Consider the following 17410-nt stretch of genomic DNA (forward strand, 5'->3'; position numbering starts at 1 on the left):
TGACAAAAAAAATAATACCAACAACGACAGCAACAGCAAAATGACAGGAAAAAAATATGCATCAATCCCCCCCAAGTCTGCCCCCCTCACCCCAAAAGGTATAGAGAAAAAATGGATAAAAACCAAATAAAAACAGAAAGAAAATGTATTTCAAAAAAACCAAATGTCTGAAGTGTCTTTATTTCAGGTCATTCTTACCATACCTTATGTCCATGTCTCCCAAACTCAGTGTAATTCTGTGTGCATGTGTGTTGTTGTTGTTGTTGTTGTTGTTGTTGTTGTTGTTGTTGTGTGCCTTCAAGTTGTTTCTGACTTATGGCAATCCTAAAGTGAACCTTTGCAGGATTTGTTTAGTGAAGGTCTGCCTTTGCCTTCCTCTGAGGCTGAGAGACAAAGGCCCGTTCCGCACGGGCGTAATAGTACGGACTGGGTCCGTACTAGGGTTAGAAAGGGGCGTCCCTTCCGGACGCTCCTAACCCTAGTACGGATCGAGTCCGTACAAAATGGCGGCGCCCGTTCCACACGGGGGCCGCCATGACTACGTCACCACCGCGCCGCCTCCAAACGAGGTGGCGTGGTTGTGATGTCATCACGCCGCACGAAGGCGCCTAGAGCGCCCTTTCCGCAGAGCGAGAAGGAGCTCTGAAATGGAGCTCCTTCTGTGGTTTGCGTCACTGGCACAGCCTTTAGACGGCTGCGCCAGGGACGCAAGGGAGAAAGGGGCCAAGTGGCCCCTTTCTCCTCCTCCCCGCCGCCATCGGGTGTCCTTGGGGCATGAAGCCCCAAGGACACCCATTTCCAGGCTGCGGGGAAGCAGCCTTGGAAAGCGGCGGATCAGGGCCTTGGAGGCTGCCGTTCTGGCAGCTGAGGCCCCGATCCGGTGGAGAAAGGGCCGGTTACAGGCCGCCCCAAACGCGCCTGAAACTTGCCCAAGATCACCCAGTGGGTTTCTATGGCTGAGTAGGGATTTGAACTCTGGTCTCCCAGAGTCATAGTCCAACACTCAAACCACTATGCTATGCTGACTCTTTCTATTAAACAGTATACTTGCATTTGAAAATCAGCTTTATTCAGAATTCAGAATCCAATGCTTCCTCTTGCCTGGTGAAATGGCCACCAACACAGCAGAATTTGGAGGAAAGGGGAAGGATGCAAACTGCTGACTTTTAAATTTGTAATCATTGCATTTTCATTACAAACGTTGTTCCCCCTCCCACAACTTTAAACTGAAATCATTTTACTGCAGTCGTGCTTGTGAGATTTTTTCCTCCTCTTTGTGACAGAATAATTTTGCTGCATTGGTATACTCTGACTTGGTGAGTATGGGCAAAACTATTAAAAGTTCATATATTTTTTTTACTATAACTCCCAATTCTACTCCGTCTCCAGCCAAGATGGTCACTGGGTGTTCTTGCTAGGAGATTATGGGAGATGCCATGCAAAAGGTAACTACTCTATATACTCATGGATAAGTCTAGAAATCTGAGTCAAGAACTGACCTAAAAATCCTGGGTTGACTTATTCACACGGGCAATGCAAGTGCTGTGCCTTAACTCAAAACAGGAACCATTTCCCACTCTGAATGAAGTGGCAAAAGGCAAGAGCTTAATCCATCCCCTGGGAAACCTAAATGAAGCACCAATCTCCTCTATTCTCTCCACTGTGGTGCTGCTTCTGGCCTTTTTGAATGCATGGACAGGAAAATAGCAGCATTCTTTGGCATCGCTTTCCTTTCCTTCATTCTTTAAATTCTTTGTTGCATGCCCCTAAGTTTTACCCTTGACTTATACATGGGTCACATCAAAATTCATAATTTTGGCCCCAAAACCTGGCCTCAACTTATACATGAAGTCGACTTATAGTCAAGTATATACAGTAAGCAGCAAAATATCTCCTGTCAGCTTGGTTTTAAAGATTTAAACATCATGCATCAGAGCAAGATGTTCAGGACAGTTTACACATATAAATACCAAACATAAAACAAGCAAATTATTGTTTTGATTACTATTAAACAGTATACTTACATTTGTAAATCAGCTCTCTGCCTCCGTGCCTGCCCTGAATCTTGAAGAGGAATTCAAGGCCCTGTATCACAGCATTCTTCCTCACCACACCCAAATCTCATGCTCATAGTAAGAAAAATTAACCAGAAACATTGGCTCAATCTTGACTCTGGCTGCATCTGCACTGCAGAATTAATGCAGTTTGACACCACTTTAACTTCCATGGCTCAATGCTAAGGAATTCTGGGGCTTGTAGTTTTGTGAGATATTTGGGCTTCACTGTCAGGGAGCTCTGGTGCCACAACAAAGTACAGTTTCCAGAATACCATAGTACTGAGCCATGGCAGTTAAAGTGGTATCAAAATGGCATATTTTTGCAGTGCGGTGCGGATGCCGCTGTGGTGTCCTTTATTGAACCAATCCATATGTGATGTGGTCTTCTTTTTCCAACCCTTTCCACTTTACCAAGCATTATTGTCTTTCTCAATAAAAAAATGAAATTGCACCCAATTACACCTTAGCTCCCCACTCTTATAATGGTTATATATAACTTTCACCATTGTGGCCTTGGAGGAAGAGAAGAACTGGCAGTATCTGTTGGACTTGATCCCTTTCCCCACTGCCATTCCCTTCTCCTTTTGTGTCATGTCTTTTTAGATTCTAAACTTGATCAAGGGAGGGAACTGTCAAATTAGCAATCTGTAAACTGCTGTGAGAGCCTTTGTGGCTGAAGAGTGGGGTATAAATACTCTAAATAAATAAATACATTATATATAACCACTGTATGGTGGCTTCTGTCTAAAATCCCAGATCCGTCAGCGTGTGGTGTGGGTGGCAATTCTGATATTATTAGTCATCCCTTCTGTGGTGATTCATGCATCACTCCAGGTCAATATGATGCTCCATCCTTTAGAAGTGGATGAATATGTTCTGACAATGACAGGCATGAAATTTTTGTCAACCCATTGATGTTGTTCCAAAGGTTACGCCCCTTTGGCCTGCTGTGTGTTTCCTTAATGGGTTTCTTTTCTATTTCTCTTATGAACACTGAGGAAGCCAGCATGGTATAGTGGTTTGAGTGTTGGACTACAACTCGAGACCTGGATTCAATGCCCACTCAGCCATGAAAACACACTGGGTGACCTTGGGCAAGTCACACACTCTCAGACCCAGAAGCTTCCATTATAGGGTTGTCTCAGGGTCATCATAAGTCAGAAATGACTCTAAGGCATACAACATACAAGCACTGAGCCCAAACCACCTCAATACCTATTCTCTACCTTAGTATGTGACCTTTGCACCTGCACCGCTTGTGGTAGGGACAATTCTCCATTTTGATTCAATTTAATTTTGACTTACCAAAAGCTTCTAATCCTGGCAAAACTGAAATGTGGAGAAAGTTGAAAGCAACAGATTTTCTAGTTCCATCCAGGCATGAGTGACAATTTCATTTCCATTTGCTTTTTATTACAAATCTCCAAAATTCAAAATTGAGAGAAAGCAAAACTGAACAGATTTGTCCATTCTTAGCTTTCCACTCCCTGAACTCTGGGTATTGTTGTGAATCTTCAAGTTGAGACCAACTCACAGTAACCCTCTCATAGGATTTTCTTTTCAAGATTTGTTTAGAAGACTTTTCCCACTGCCTTCCTCTTAGGCTGACAAAGTGACACTTGCCCTGTGTTCCTTATATTGGGAGAAGGGTGGGATAAAAGCAGATGATGATGATGATGATGATGATGATGATGATGATGATGATGATGATGATTTCTTCCATGGATGAGCAGGGGATTTGAACCCTGATCTCTTAGACCCAGTCCAACACTCAGACCACTACACCATGCAGGGTCTCAGCTCTGGATGACACGAACCAATTTTGTTTAATGGGAAATGGACTCTTACTGCAGTCGCCAACTGACTGAGAAAAAACTACCAGCCTAGCCTTCTCTTTTGCTGACAGGTTTGGTGGGAGATCCCAGGCATATGAAGCATTTCATGGAGATAAACATGGCCATTTACTAATGGCTATAGATCTGGGATGTTCTAACTTTGGACTTCAGTTCCAAAACCTGGAGCTGAAATCTGGGCCATCATGCAAATATAAGCGATTGTGGAATTTTCAGTCTAAAAAATCTGGAAGGCCAGATTTTCTATTCCTGGCAGCAGTTTATAATCTGTGGAACTCCTCATCCGAAATGGAGGGACGGACCTGCATTTTTCAGTACCCTGACTCTCTGTGCCTGCTATAGACCACCAACTTGCTATTAAAGGCATAGGAGCCAGCTGAAAAGTTGGCAAGCCCTAATTTTTTTGGCCAGGGTTTGTGGATTCTCTAGATTCTTCCAGCTTTTCTTTAAGTCTGTAAGGGAAATGAGAACCTATTGAATAGAACCTAAAATAAAAATCCAAACCTAAATAGGCTGGTGATGCCATATTTTATCCACAATTAGTCTTAACATAATTCCAATGTATGTAGGAATGTAAGAAGTTGTATTATATTGAGTCAGACTCTTGATCTGTCTAGTCTAATACTGGTAATTCTGACTGGCAGAATGGCACTCCAGAGTTTTAGGTAGGATTCTTTCCTAGCCTTACCTAAGTGATCCCTGGTATTACCTGGTAGTCACCCATTCAGATATTAACCGGGGTTGACCCTGCTTCATTTCCAAAATCTGATGAGTTTGGAGATGGGAGAAACCGCCCATAACGCTTTCTCTTGTGCTTTACATATGTAGTTTTTGAGGATGTGGTTCTTTTGTTTCCTTAAGCTAAGCTTACTTAAAATACCTCTGGACAACTCCCTTGTCTTCCAACCATCCTTGTGGAGGGAAATTACAAGTGTTAGACATGCCCAGTAGAGAGACCATTCCGGACTAGTTGGTTTCTGCAGATAAGTTATGTTTGTCAAAGACAGGGAAGGGCTTCACTGGAAGGAGCCATCAATAATGCAGGCAGACACTATTCAGAAAAAGTAGCCACCTTGGCATTCATGTGTCTTTACAGTAGATAATATCATAAGGTCCTTCATTCACTCTTCTAGCTCAGGGGCATTCAAACTGTATTCCAGGCAAACCCCAAATCCAGGCAAATCAGAAATTTTGGCAAGCTTCCTTCAGTGACATTTTGCTCCACTGCCTTAAATCTTCCCACAGCAATGGTTGCGTGCATTCTAAACCAGGGATGGGCAACTGTGAAAGGAGCTAATGTTCACACCACATCTTCCTAAGCAGGCTGCATCAATGCATTTTCAGCTATTCAGATTTTTCTGTTAGGTTTTGATTGGCTATAATACAATGTAAGGAAGGACAGAGATGTCACTTTAAAAAAACCAATTGTTTTTGCTATTTGCCTTATGTTTGGCTTATGCCTTCTTTTTGCTATTTGCTATTTGCCTAAGAATGAGAGAACTTCGAGAGCCCCAGTCATCAACTGCTCCGCTCAGATCTTGCAAATTCAAGGCCATGGTATCTTTGATTGAATCAATCCACCTGTAAGTCAATCTTTCTTTTTTCTACTGTCCACTTTACCAAGCATTATCTTCTTTTCCAATGCATCAACTCATACTATGTTCAAAACATGATAGCCTTATCCTATTGTCAAAGAACTTGGGATGGTATCAATGACACTCTTTGTCTGCTCATTTTATTCTTACAAACAAGATGGCAAGGTTGCTTGTGTTGAGAAGAGAGCAGCTGGCCTCATTTGTAGCAGTTTCCCCCACCCTTGAGTCACCCTGTCCAAATGACGCAGGGCCAAAGGCCCGATTTGACTGCGCACTGTCCACACGTGGGAAGGGCAGTCCCACAGTGAATCTAGGCCATCCCTGCTTATATGGATCTGGATCTTCCCAGAAAATCTGGAGCATATTGGAAAAACACCAGGCAGCTATCTACATATGAATGAATGAATGAATGAATGAATGAATGAATGAATGAATGAAGGTTTATTTATATACCGCCGTTCCAATGATCACGGCGGTTAACAATAATAACAAAAACAATAACAATACATTATATAACATAGGAACCCCCCAAGATAAAACCATACAACATTATAAAAGCAATCATTCATTCCTAACTTAAAACCAATAAAAACATCAATAAAACCCCCTAGCTAAAACACAATCAGACATCATTACAGGAGCAGATAACAATTCAAGACATGGTAGGGAAAGCTTGCCGAAACAAATGGGTCTTCAAATTCTTCTTAAAGGACTCAAGGGAGAGGGCTGAGTGGAGCTCGATAGGGAGAGAGTTCCAGGACTGCGGGGCAGCGACCGAAAAAGCCCTCTGCGAAGTTATTACAAATCTCGTCACAGGAACTCGCAGAAGTTGTCTCCCTCCTGACCTGAGAGTGCGGGGCGGATTATATGGGGAGAGGCGGTCCTCCAAGTACTCTGGGCCCAAGCCATTTAGGGCTTTATAGGTCGCGACCAACACCTTGTATTGCGCCCGGAAGCGAATAGGCAGCCAATGCAGATCTTTCAAGATAGGTGTTATGTGGCTGACCCTGGAAGAACCAGTGACCAGCCTGGCTGCCATATTCTGAACCAACTGAAGCTTACGGGTTTGGTACAAGGGTTGCCCCATGTAGAGCGCATTACAGAAATCAAGTCAAGAGGTTACCAGCGCGTGTACCACTGTTTCAAGGCTCCCCCGGTCCAGGTAGGGTCGCAGCTGGCGTATCAGCCGAAGCTGGTAGCAGGTGCCCCTAACTGTCGCATCCACCTGAGGAGTCAAGTGAAGCGAGGAGTCAAGAAGCACCCCCAAGCTGCGAACTGTGTCCTTCACAGGGAGCGTGACCCCGTTCAGGACTGGTGGACAAACCTCCTTCCCGGGACCAGGGGAACCTATCACTAGTACTTCCGTTTTCTCTGGATTCAGGCTGAGTCTGTTTTCCCTCATCCAGCCCATTACCGACTCCAGACAGGCATTGAGCGGAGAGATGCCATCCCTAGTCACTGCAGCAGTCGGAGACACAGAGAAAACTATTTGGGTGTCATCAGCGTACTGATAACACTGCGCCCCGTGTCTCCGGATGATCTCTCCCAGCGGCTTCATGTAAATGTTAAATAGCATAGGGGACAAGATCGCTCCCTGAGGGACCCCAGATGTAAGGGCCCTCTTGTCACAGCGACAGTCCCCCAGCTCCACCATCTGGAATCGACCCGAGAGGTAGGAACGGAACCACTGCAAAGCAGTCCCCCCGATACCCAACTCCCCCAGGCGCTCCAGAAGGATACCATGGTCGATGGTATCGAAGGCCGCTGAGATGTCCAAGAGCACTAACAGGGACACGCTACCCCTGTCCATGCCCAGATGGAGATCATCGACTAAGGCGACCATGGCAGTCTCAACCCCATAGCCCGCCACTGTCTTGCCCGCTGCCACGAATCACTCCTCATGTGATTGACACTGGGTACTTCATTTCTGGTCTCAGTGATTCATCCAGTCACCAGGAGCATGCTGTGTACACAGCCACCTGGTACCGCTCCAGAATGTCCAAGTGATGAAGGGAAATCAAGGCAGTGTCAGGGCCAAAATACTCTGGGAACTGCCCGGAGCATCCAGGCCAGTGTGGACTCACCCTGAGTGACCTTTGTAGGGATTTGGATCTGGGTTTTCCCTAGTCTAGCCAACACTCTAGTCCGGGTGAGGTAAGCATGTCACTTGTGCTCCTGATGTTATTGAACTGTATTTTCGTTAAGTACGGATCAACATTAGTCAATGGTAAGGACACATGAGAATACATTGCATAGGATCACTAGTGTCTATATTGAAGCTCTAGCCCAGGGATAGGCAAAGTTCAGTCCCCACAGGTTGCTTTCACAATCCCCTAACCCAGCGGTTCTCAGCCTATGGGTCGTGACCCCTTTCGGGCTTGAATGACCCTTTCACAGGGGTTGCCTAAGGCCAGTGGAAAACACATATTTCTGATGGTTTTAGGAACCATCCAAGGGTGGTGGTGGTGTCACCACAACATGAGGAATTTATTAAAAGGTCGTGGCATTAGGAAGGTTGAGAACCACTGCCCTAACCCTGCCACTACCCACTGATTTTTGCCCCCTTTTCTGCAGTAATTCAGTGGGAAACAACTGAAGGTTAAACTTGAACTTTCCATCTCTGATTGTGAAGACTTATTCCTGACTTGTCACCCACCACTCCATGGGGAAATAGGACTGAGCAAAAAGCATGTGAAAAGAGTGAAGGAAAAAGGAGTCTTTAAAGGAAGCTTTATTATAAGCAAGAGATCTACAATAGCAAAATAATATTTCTGACATGAAGGGCACCGCCCTTCAGGCATACTTAATAGAAGTTGCAAGTTGCAGAATAGTCTACATAATTTCAGCCAAGATGAATAAAAATTTCCCTGACACATATAGCTAAAGACATTTCCCTATTCTGTTCACACACAGATGTCCGTGGATCTTTCTTGGAGAAGCTGAGAGTCTTTCTGGGAGAAACTCAGGTAGCCTAGCCACGGCCAAATGTCCATAGGTGCAGCAAGCACCCAATCCCTTGTTCCTCCGTGTTCTTTGTTGGGCTTGCACCTTTAATAATCATTTAAAGCATTTTATTCTTGTTTACAAAGTACAGTTTCGCACAGTTACACAGCAGCTCTTCTAATAACCAAATGGAATGGGAACAATTCAGAGTGTGGACAAGTGGGGATGTTTCTAGATTTTACAAGCCTCTCCCTCCCTTTCTCTGCTACAGTCTGATGAAATCAAGTACACAAAAGTGAACAGATCCACTGAATCACAGCATGAACAATCAGGAAACATCTGCCATATCCAGCAGCCATATTGCCCAATTCATTTGTTATAAAATGCACAGTTGGCAATCAGGTGCCATTTGAAACCATTCACATATAGCGAGCCAGTAAAAAGCTTTTACAAACTTTTACAAGCCTCAGAAAAGTCAATCTCTGTATAATAATGTTCACAGATAATGTTCACAGAACTCTAATGTTCAGCTCAGATTCACAGGCTTAAAAAAAAACACACCACAAGACACATGCATTTTAAAATATCTGTTACCACTTTTCAAGGATAAAGATAACCTCCCAAGGCAGCTTTTATAACACAAACTATAAAACGCAATAATAAAAGGTCATAATTTAAAGGACACAATCACCAAGATTAATGAAGCCATTAAAACCAGTAGAAGACCATCAGTGACCCACAGTCATCCATGTTAAAAACGTATTTTCTAAAAGGAATTGAAAACAGATAAGCGCACAAAGCCCATCTAAAAAGGAGAATTGGGAAAACTGTACATCTCTCAGATGGAGATAATTTTTAGATCAAAGGAAATACCATATAGACTCAACTTTTAGTCAATCTCATGTATAAGGGCAGATTTTGGGGTCAAAATTATGGGTTTTGATATGACCTGTGGATAAGTTGAAGGTAAAACCTGGGGGCATGTAATAAAGGTTATAAAGGACAAAGCCAAGGAAAACAATGCCAAAGAACTTACAAAATTCCAGCATGGATAACTGTTTGTCCCACCCTAAAGATAAGAGTTAAACTATAGTACTTAAACTGGCCCATGGATAAGTCGATCCAGATTTTGGGATCAATTTTTTGACTAAATCTTCTAGACTTATACATGAGAATATACAGTAATTGTACCATACTAGTCAGACATCACCTGGAATACCGTGCCCAGTTTGGGATGTCACAATTCAAGAATAATACTGACAAGTTCGAACATGTCCAGAGGAGGGCAACCAAAGTGGGAAAAGATCTGGAAACCATGCCCTATGAGAAGTGGCTTAGGGAGCTGGGTATGTTTAGCCTGGAGAAGAAAAGGTTATGAGGTGAAATGATAGCCATGTTGAAATGTTGGATAGGATATCATATTAAAGGCGGAGCAAGCTTGTTTTCTGCTGCTCCTGAGACTAGACACAGAGCAATGGATTCAAGCCATAGGAAAAGAGACATTAGGAAGAATCTACTGTGGCAAGAGCTATTTAAAGTGGAAAACATATCTTCTTCAGAAGTTTTTAAACAGAGACTGGATGGCCATCTGTCAGGGATGCTTTGATTGTGTGTTCCTGCATGGCAGAGGGTTGGAGTAGATGGCTATTTGGGTCTCTTCCAACTCTATGATTCTATCATCCACAAGTAAGCGACCACCCAGTGAAGGGGAGCCTGCTATTCATGTTGCTCTTCATGGGGATAACTCACTCCAGTCTGCACTATGGCAATTGAAGTATATGGTTCTTCTTGTAAGGCTATAAGGTTAACTAACTTTATTAGTTTTAATTTAATCAATATATTTAGCATGTACACATTTGCATATGTGTAAAATAACAGCTGACATACTGTTCACCAGACTTACAGTCTCATCACTGCTGAAACCCCTCAGTTACAAGTTGAGTCTCCTTTATCTGGGATTCCAAAAGCTAAAATATTCCAAAAACCACAACTTTTTTCATGGGTGGCTAAGATAGAGACACCTTTGCTTTCTGATAGTTTCATGTACGCTAATTTTGTTTCATGCACAAAATTATTTAAAATATTATATAAAATTGCCTTCAGGGGACGGGTATGATGTGTATACAAAACATATATGAATTTTATCTTTAGATTTGGGTTCCCTCTCCAGGATTTCCCATTATTTATGTATATGCAAATGCAAGGATTCCAAAAGAATAATAATAATAATAATTATTATTATTATTATTATTATTATTCCAAAATCCAAAACACGTCTCGTCCCAACATTTCGAATAAGGGAGTTTCAACCTGCATAAACTTACAAAACAGTATATAGCAAACAACTCAACCCAACCTCATTCCCAATTTGAAACATGGAGCTAATAATAGAGTGAACTGACAGGATTTTTTGGTATGGGGTACTGTGAAATAATACTGTCAAAGGGCTAATTATTTGTGTCAGGAGAAAGAATCCATTAGGGCAATTCAGATGCAATTTGGCATGCGCTGAATGTTTTAATCAAACATCTTACTTAAATAAATGGCTGCTTTTTACTAATAATATGCCATATAATTATTCCTGATGAGACAGCCAAATTATATATTACTGGAACTAGTCATGCTAGGCAAGAAGTCACTCAGCATCTATAGGTCACTTGTGAAGAATAGGAATAACCTGAATCCTCAGATTTTATTTTTTTAAATATAGAAAGACAAGAAGTTGGTCACACACCTGTATTTCAATATGGACTTCCCTACAAAGACTCTTATACAAATTTAACACAAACTGTCTCTCGGTTTCAGTAAAGAGAAATATAACAGAAAGGCATGTATTATCTAAAAATGAGACATATTCTGCTCAACCAACCTTGGATAAATGGTGGTTGTTCAATTTTCTTTATGTAACTTTTCTTCAGAGCACTACACACAAAATTACCACGTAGTTTCCCATCCAGACAATACACAACTTAGGACTCCTTGGCTCCAGCAACGTGACTGAAGCAAATGCCTTAAAACGACACTTTCAAGGGAAATGAATGGAAAGCATGACTGATAATTATAGCATTAGATTTATCTTTATTACATTTAATCCATAGATTAGACCAGCTGAGTGGCAGCGATAAACAACAATTTACTACAGATAGTTAAATTTCCCCCTCAAGTAGTAAGTAGCTGAATGGTAATTACAACCACAGGTAATTCAACTACTACTTTCTTTCTTTTGAAATCAACTTTGTTGTTGAGTTCCTTCAAGTCATTTCAGACTAATGGTGGTGTAAGGTGAACCTATCATGGGTTTTTCTTGGCAAGATTTGTTCAGAGGGGATTTGTTGTTGCTTTCCTCTGAGGCTGAGAGCATGTGACTTGCCCAAGGTTGCCCAGTGGCATATACACTGGGTAATTATCCAATATTTCCTAAAGATCTATTCATGCTACTGATCATTCTGAATAAAGGTTGCCCAGTGGGTTTCCGTGGCTCAGCAGGGATTCAGACCTGAATCAAAGTCGCAGTCCAATGCTCAAACCACTACACCACACTGGATTCCTTGAAGTCTATTACTATAATCTAATGACTAAAAATAATTAATTATGATAAAAGCACTGCTACTTAAATATTTCAAATATATTGTTGATTAATAATTATTGACTGCTCTACAGAATATTAATAAAAATCATTGATAATAATAATTATTATAAATAGATATTGGTTGTTACTGACCACTGCTCAAATTATTATTGACTATCATGCTGACAATTCCAAAAGAAATGCCAGATTGTGACTAAGAACAACAAAGGCAGCCTTAAGGAATTTTCCAAAATCCACACTTTGCAGAAATAGTGAAGCATGATTCTACTTTACCTGCCGTGTCTCAATGCTATGGAATCCTGGGATTTGTAGTTTGTTATGGCAGCAAAGCTTTCTGACAGAGAAAGCTAAATATCTCACAAAATTACAAATCCTAGAATTCCGCAGCATTCAGCCATAGCAGGTAAAGCAGTCTCAAACTGCATTAATTCTGCAGTGCAGATGCAGCCCTAGTGTAAATCCTTTACTAAGCCAGTTATAAGGCCACAATATGCAAACTCCTGATGCCTGACCAGATGTGAGAAAGACCTTGCAGCATGATGGATTTTGGAAGAAGACTATAAACAGGTACCATAGCAGAATGTATGAAAACCCCTCTTCCACTTTCCTTCCTACAGTTAGAAACAGAATAAGGCTGTAGCATTTCTAAGCCAGGTGGCCTCATTCAAAATACTCCAACTGTTCAGCCTGATCCCTTGCAAGAGAAGAGGTGCACCAGGAGTAAGAAAACCTGCAGTGAATGTCCTCTTGAGCCAAGTGTTCAAGAAACAAAACTTTTAGAGGGTAACGTGGATATTTTTCTCAGAAATCCAAGATAATTTTCAGCACCACTGATCTATTTAACAACACCCCAATCCCACGAATATACACTGAGTGTGTTTCAACAAAGAGTTGGAATGCTGCAATTACTTCAGAACAGTTGCAAAAGTTATTCCAATTATATCTACTGAGGTGTGCTTTCAAAGCAGCTGAAACTATGATAATATTTTGATGACCATTATTTTTACAGTCCCATGAGCTCTAGGGCTAACATCTGAATGAGGATCTCACAGATCCAAATCCAACATTATCCATATTTAGGCATTCAGCTTGAACACTGAGGTCACAAAGTGTGTGTGTCTGGGATTCCTCAAACCCATCCTAAATTGGGCATGAAGATGTGAAACAACACTCTATATATGTTCTCCTGAAGATGTCTAGAAGCCTCTCCAAGTGGAATTATCAAGGTTCTCTATCACACAAGAAGACATTAGGCAAAGAGAGGCAGCCACCTCAGGTAACAGATTTTGGGTACTAGGAAAGGGAAACATGTCATCATCATCATCATCATCAGCAGCAGCAGCAGCAGCAGCAGCATCTGGCATAATTCCATCTATGCACATAGTACTTCACAGAATAAAACAACAGAAGAGACAAATTGCCCTGCCAATTTAATTTAAAATTGATAGTTGCTCTGTTATGATTGTATGTGACTGCCAGGTACTTATGGGATCTTCTGCCCAGGTGCCCAAATAATTCATTTGGCTATTTAGTATATGCAATTTGACTAAAGAGCAGATGGGGCACCATTTGCCTCTGGCAGCAAAATATTTTGGGTTGACCATGAAAGGCTTCTAGGTACAATCAGCTGAAGGTGCTCATACTGCACCCTTTAGATGTTTGAAGATGGCCAAGTGGAGCAAACACATGCAAGGACACTGTGAGTAGAGTCAGCACCCATGCCTTTTGATTCTCTAAACATTTTGTCTCTTCAAACACACTTGGACCAGGCACCTAAATAGGGCTAATACAACTACTGTATTTCCTGGCCTCTAAAGCACAAGCTCCTTCATCAGCTGCCAAGAAACTCTGGACAACTCTTCAACATGATTTGTAGTGATCTTAGTTCCTTCTAGGTTTGGTTTTGGTAGAGTATATGTGATGGGTGGTAGTGGTGTGCCATTTGGGTTTTCTTCTTTAAAATATTATTTCCTGCTACTTACTCCTGTCAATAACAGTCCCTGTCTATGTTGAGCTGGTACATAGGCTGGATCTTCTCCCAGCGACAGGCATTACGGTCTGCCCATGACATCAGCTCAGGGGCTTTAGCCAGAAACACCAGGACAAGAGTGATCACATCCCCTTCGGCTGAGTGGGCACAGATGGGTTCCTGCCCATAAAAGTGCTGGTATAGATATCCCAGCTTGTAGCATCCATTTGTGTCTTCAACCAACTCCCTCAAGGCTGGCAGTGTGTCAAGGCAGCCCATGTCTGCAAATAACTTGGTGCCCACTTGTTGAAACTCTGTACGCAGCAGGGGGAAATCAAACCGCAAGCCATTGTGGGCAACCAAGCAGATTGGGCCAGCTTGCCGGTTCAGGAACCCATGTAGGGCTTCCACCACAGCAGTGTTGAGTTCTAGTTTGCAGTTCTCTTCCAGTTTCTGGTTGCTCAGCCCATTGATCTCCTCTGCTCTGGAGGTGAAGGGCTTCTGGGGATCAATGCAGAGGGTGAGCTTGTCTATGACACGAGGCAGCTGCTCCAGTGGGGTCAGTGTATTGTCCGGTGGAGAGAGCAGCAAAGAATGGCGGTGCACAGCAAAGAGACACAGCTCAGCCACACGAGGCTGGTCTTGAGGCAAGCCAGTTGTTTCAATATCAAGGAAGACAAATGTTTGGAAGTCCTGGGGAGCAGCCATAGCTGTGGCAGAAGAAAAAGATGTTAGAATTTCATGATGTCTTGTATCACAACATGCACCAGGACAGTAAGTAGTGTTCAACCCCACCCTATGTGAGTATGTGGAGTTTTATCTCATTTTGCCACCACCACAGTCTCCAGGGTAGCAGAGATAAGACACTGATGGATTTTTTAAAAGTGGCTTATATCTTCAACACTAGTGACTGACAGGATGCCAAGAACACACAAAACTACAGCAACGAGTATGGTTCTCCCTGCATTGATATATGTATCATTTCTTTAACAAAAACCTACATATAGCACATAATTATGTCAATAAAATTTTAAAAATGGGGAGTGCTGCTCTCCCTCCATTTATTTGCACACGCGCACGCGCACGCGCACACACACACACACACTTCAAGACACAGAGCCAAACTGAGAAGTCAGTTAGTCTGGGAAATCAGTGTGCAGATGGATCTTGTAGCATCTTTGACACTAACTGAAAGAAATTGAAGGCATGAGCTTTCATTGATTTGTGCACTTGAGTTTACAAAAGCTCATGCTACCAACTTCTTTTATTTAGTTAATCACAACGGTGTTACAAAATACTTTTGCACACTGATTAATCTGACTAGGTTACTGTGACGGCTCCTTGTGCGCCTGAATCCCTGTATGCCACCACCTCCTTGTCACCCACCCACAGGGTGTGTCTGAGGTGAACAGGAATCATGGAGGGATCAGGATCTACTGTTGCACCAGACTCAGCCACTTGAGCTTCGGCCTGAGCCATAACATTTATTGTTGTAGGGTTTTGTGGGCATTGGGCCCTAATATGGCCTAATTGTCCACAAGAATAGCATTTAGGTGCCTCTTTGGCCTTAGGTTTACCTTGTGAAGACGATGAAGGTTGTTGAGATGCTTGTGGCTGAGACGCTTGAGACTGACGGGTTTGTGGCTGAGAAGGCTGCGACTGACGGGGGGGTTGGGGCGGATTCGGTGTAGCAGCCTTGGAATGTTGAGGCTGAGAGATGTCCTTGCGTTGAAAGTGATGTCCAGGCTGCCCCTTTTTGAGATATCCAGCACTGGGCACTGGAGGTTGGGTTCGCTTGAGGTCCAGGTATGTATCCGTAGCCTCTGCAGCTTCTTGCAGTGTCTTGGGGTCCTTGTCCAACACATGATGGGCCACGTCAGGAGGAAAATAAGTCAAGAATTGTTCCAGATCTATGCGAAAGGAGAACTCTTCCAGCGAAGTTATCTTAGCTACCTGCATCCAAAGTTCTCTGTTGCGTTGTATCGCATAAGCCAGGTCGACGGCGGAAGCGTCCGGTTTCTTGCGTGTGTCCCTGAAGCGCCTTCTGGCTGCTTCCGGGGTAATACCAAGGCGTTGGCGCGCCTTCCGTACGAAGAGCTGAAAGTTCTGCATCTCCCCCCGTGGCATACTGGTTTCCACATCACGGAGAACCCCGGAGATCTGGGGCCGAAGTTCGTTCATATACTGATCCTCCGCGACCCCGTGGAGTTCACACGTCCGCCGAAAACTTTCCAGGAAGCTTTCAAAATCATCGCCGTTCCTGTAAAGGGGAAACCGGCGAGGTGGTTCAAGCCGCACTGATGCTGGTGCAGGTGTAGGTTGGTCCTGGCTGCGATTAGCAAGGAGGTCGACCATTTGGCGCTGCAGAGCCTCGTTACGTTCAGCCAACTGCCGATTTTGCTCAGCCATTTGGCGCTGTTGAGCCTCGTTACGTTTAGCCAACTGCCGATTTTGTTCAGCCATTTGGCGCTGTTGAGCCTCGTGACGTTCAGCCAACTGCCGATTTTGCTCAGCCATTTGGCGCTGCGTCTCTGTGAATGTGGACAGCATCTGGGTCCACATCTCTATGCTGGGCGGAAACGCTGGGCCCGGCAATGACGAAGCAGCAGGGTCCTGGCCCCCTGTATCCACACTGGGTGGAGATGACGCGCCAGCTGCTGAAGAGGTAGTGCTGCTCTCCCCTCCTGGGGTTGCCTTGGTAGCTTTCTTCTTGTTGACCATAGCAACGGCTGTGCCACAATGCAGAAATCTATTCTAAAGCTAACTGTAATGCAGACATGCGAAAGCACTAAGAAAACAAACAAACAAAAAAAAAATACAATAGCTTGCTGAAAGGAATGGGTGTGCTTAAACACTGCACACCATGGGCCAGAGAGGAGAGGGAGAAGAAGAGAAAACCTAGATTGGAAAACCCAACTCCCTCCCTGAACAAACTAAGACAGCAAACTCAACTGTTTATGCTGCAGTTCTCCAACTCCACCACTAGATGAGGTTCCCAGGCGTCAGTAGCCACAGGAAAAAAAAAATTGGTCTTTTTAAAGCCCACTGACCCCCCTTCCTTTCCCTAGCTAGAGAAAAGAAACAGCCCCTCCTTGAGTGGGCTAGAGGCCCCCTCCCCTTTCTTTAGTCAGAAAGAAAGAGAAAGACCACAGAAACAGGAAATTCCCCTTTTGGTCCTGCAAAGAGGCCAAGCAGTTAATGGCACCTTTTATTGCCCTTTGCCAGCCAGGCAAGAGGATCAAAGGGATCTCTGAGTTGCCCCTAGCAACTCCTCCGCGATTCCCTCCTCCCCTTCACTTGGAGAGAGAGAAAAGAGAGAGAGAAGGAAGAGAGAGAGAAAAAAAATCACTGGCGACTTTGCAATTTCTTTGTCTCCAGCACACCTTTAGCAAAGTGATCAGATC

At 43.5% G+C, this 17410-nt stretch overlaps 1 protein-coding gene across 1 annotated transcript; it reads right to left on the minus strand.

Annotated features, from left to right (window-relative positions):
- Positions 1-10727: 10727 nt before the first annotated feature.
- Positions 10728-16226, minus strand: LOC149322957 (three prime repair exonuclease 2-like). Its single transcript, XM_089485402.1, has 2 exons — positions 15584-16226; positions 10728-14716 (listed from the first exon to the last, which is right to left on the minus strand). The coding sequence occupies exons 1-2, from the start codon at positions 16185-16187 to the stop codon at positions 14025-14027; spliced, it is 1296 nt and encodes a 431-aa protein (XP_089341528.1). The 5' UTR covers positions 16188-16226; the 3' UTR covers positions 10728-14024.
- Between the last annotated feature and the right edge of the window lie 1184 nt (positions 16227-17410).

This window comes from Sceloporus occidentalis, unplaced genomic scaffold (genome assembly GCF_023333645.1).
Source record: "Sceloporus occidentalis isolate IW3139 unplaced genomic scaffold, rSceOcc1.0.p SCAF_1, whole genome shotgun sequence".
NCBI lineage: Eukaryota > Metazoa > Chordata > Lepidosauria > Squamata > Phrynosomatidae > Sceloporus > Sceloporus occidentalis.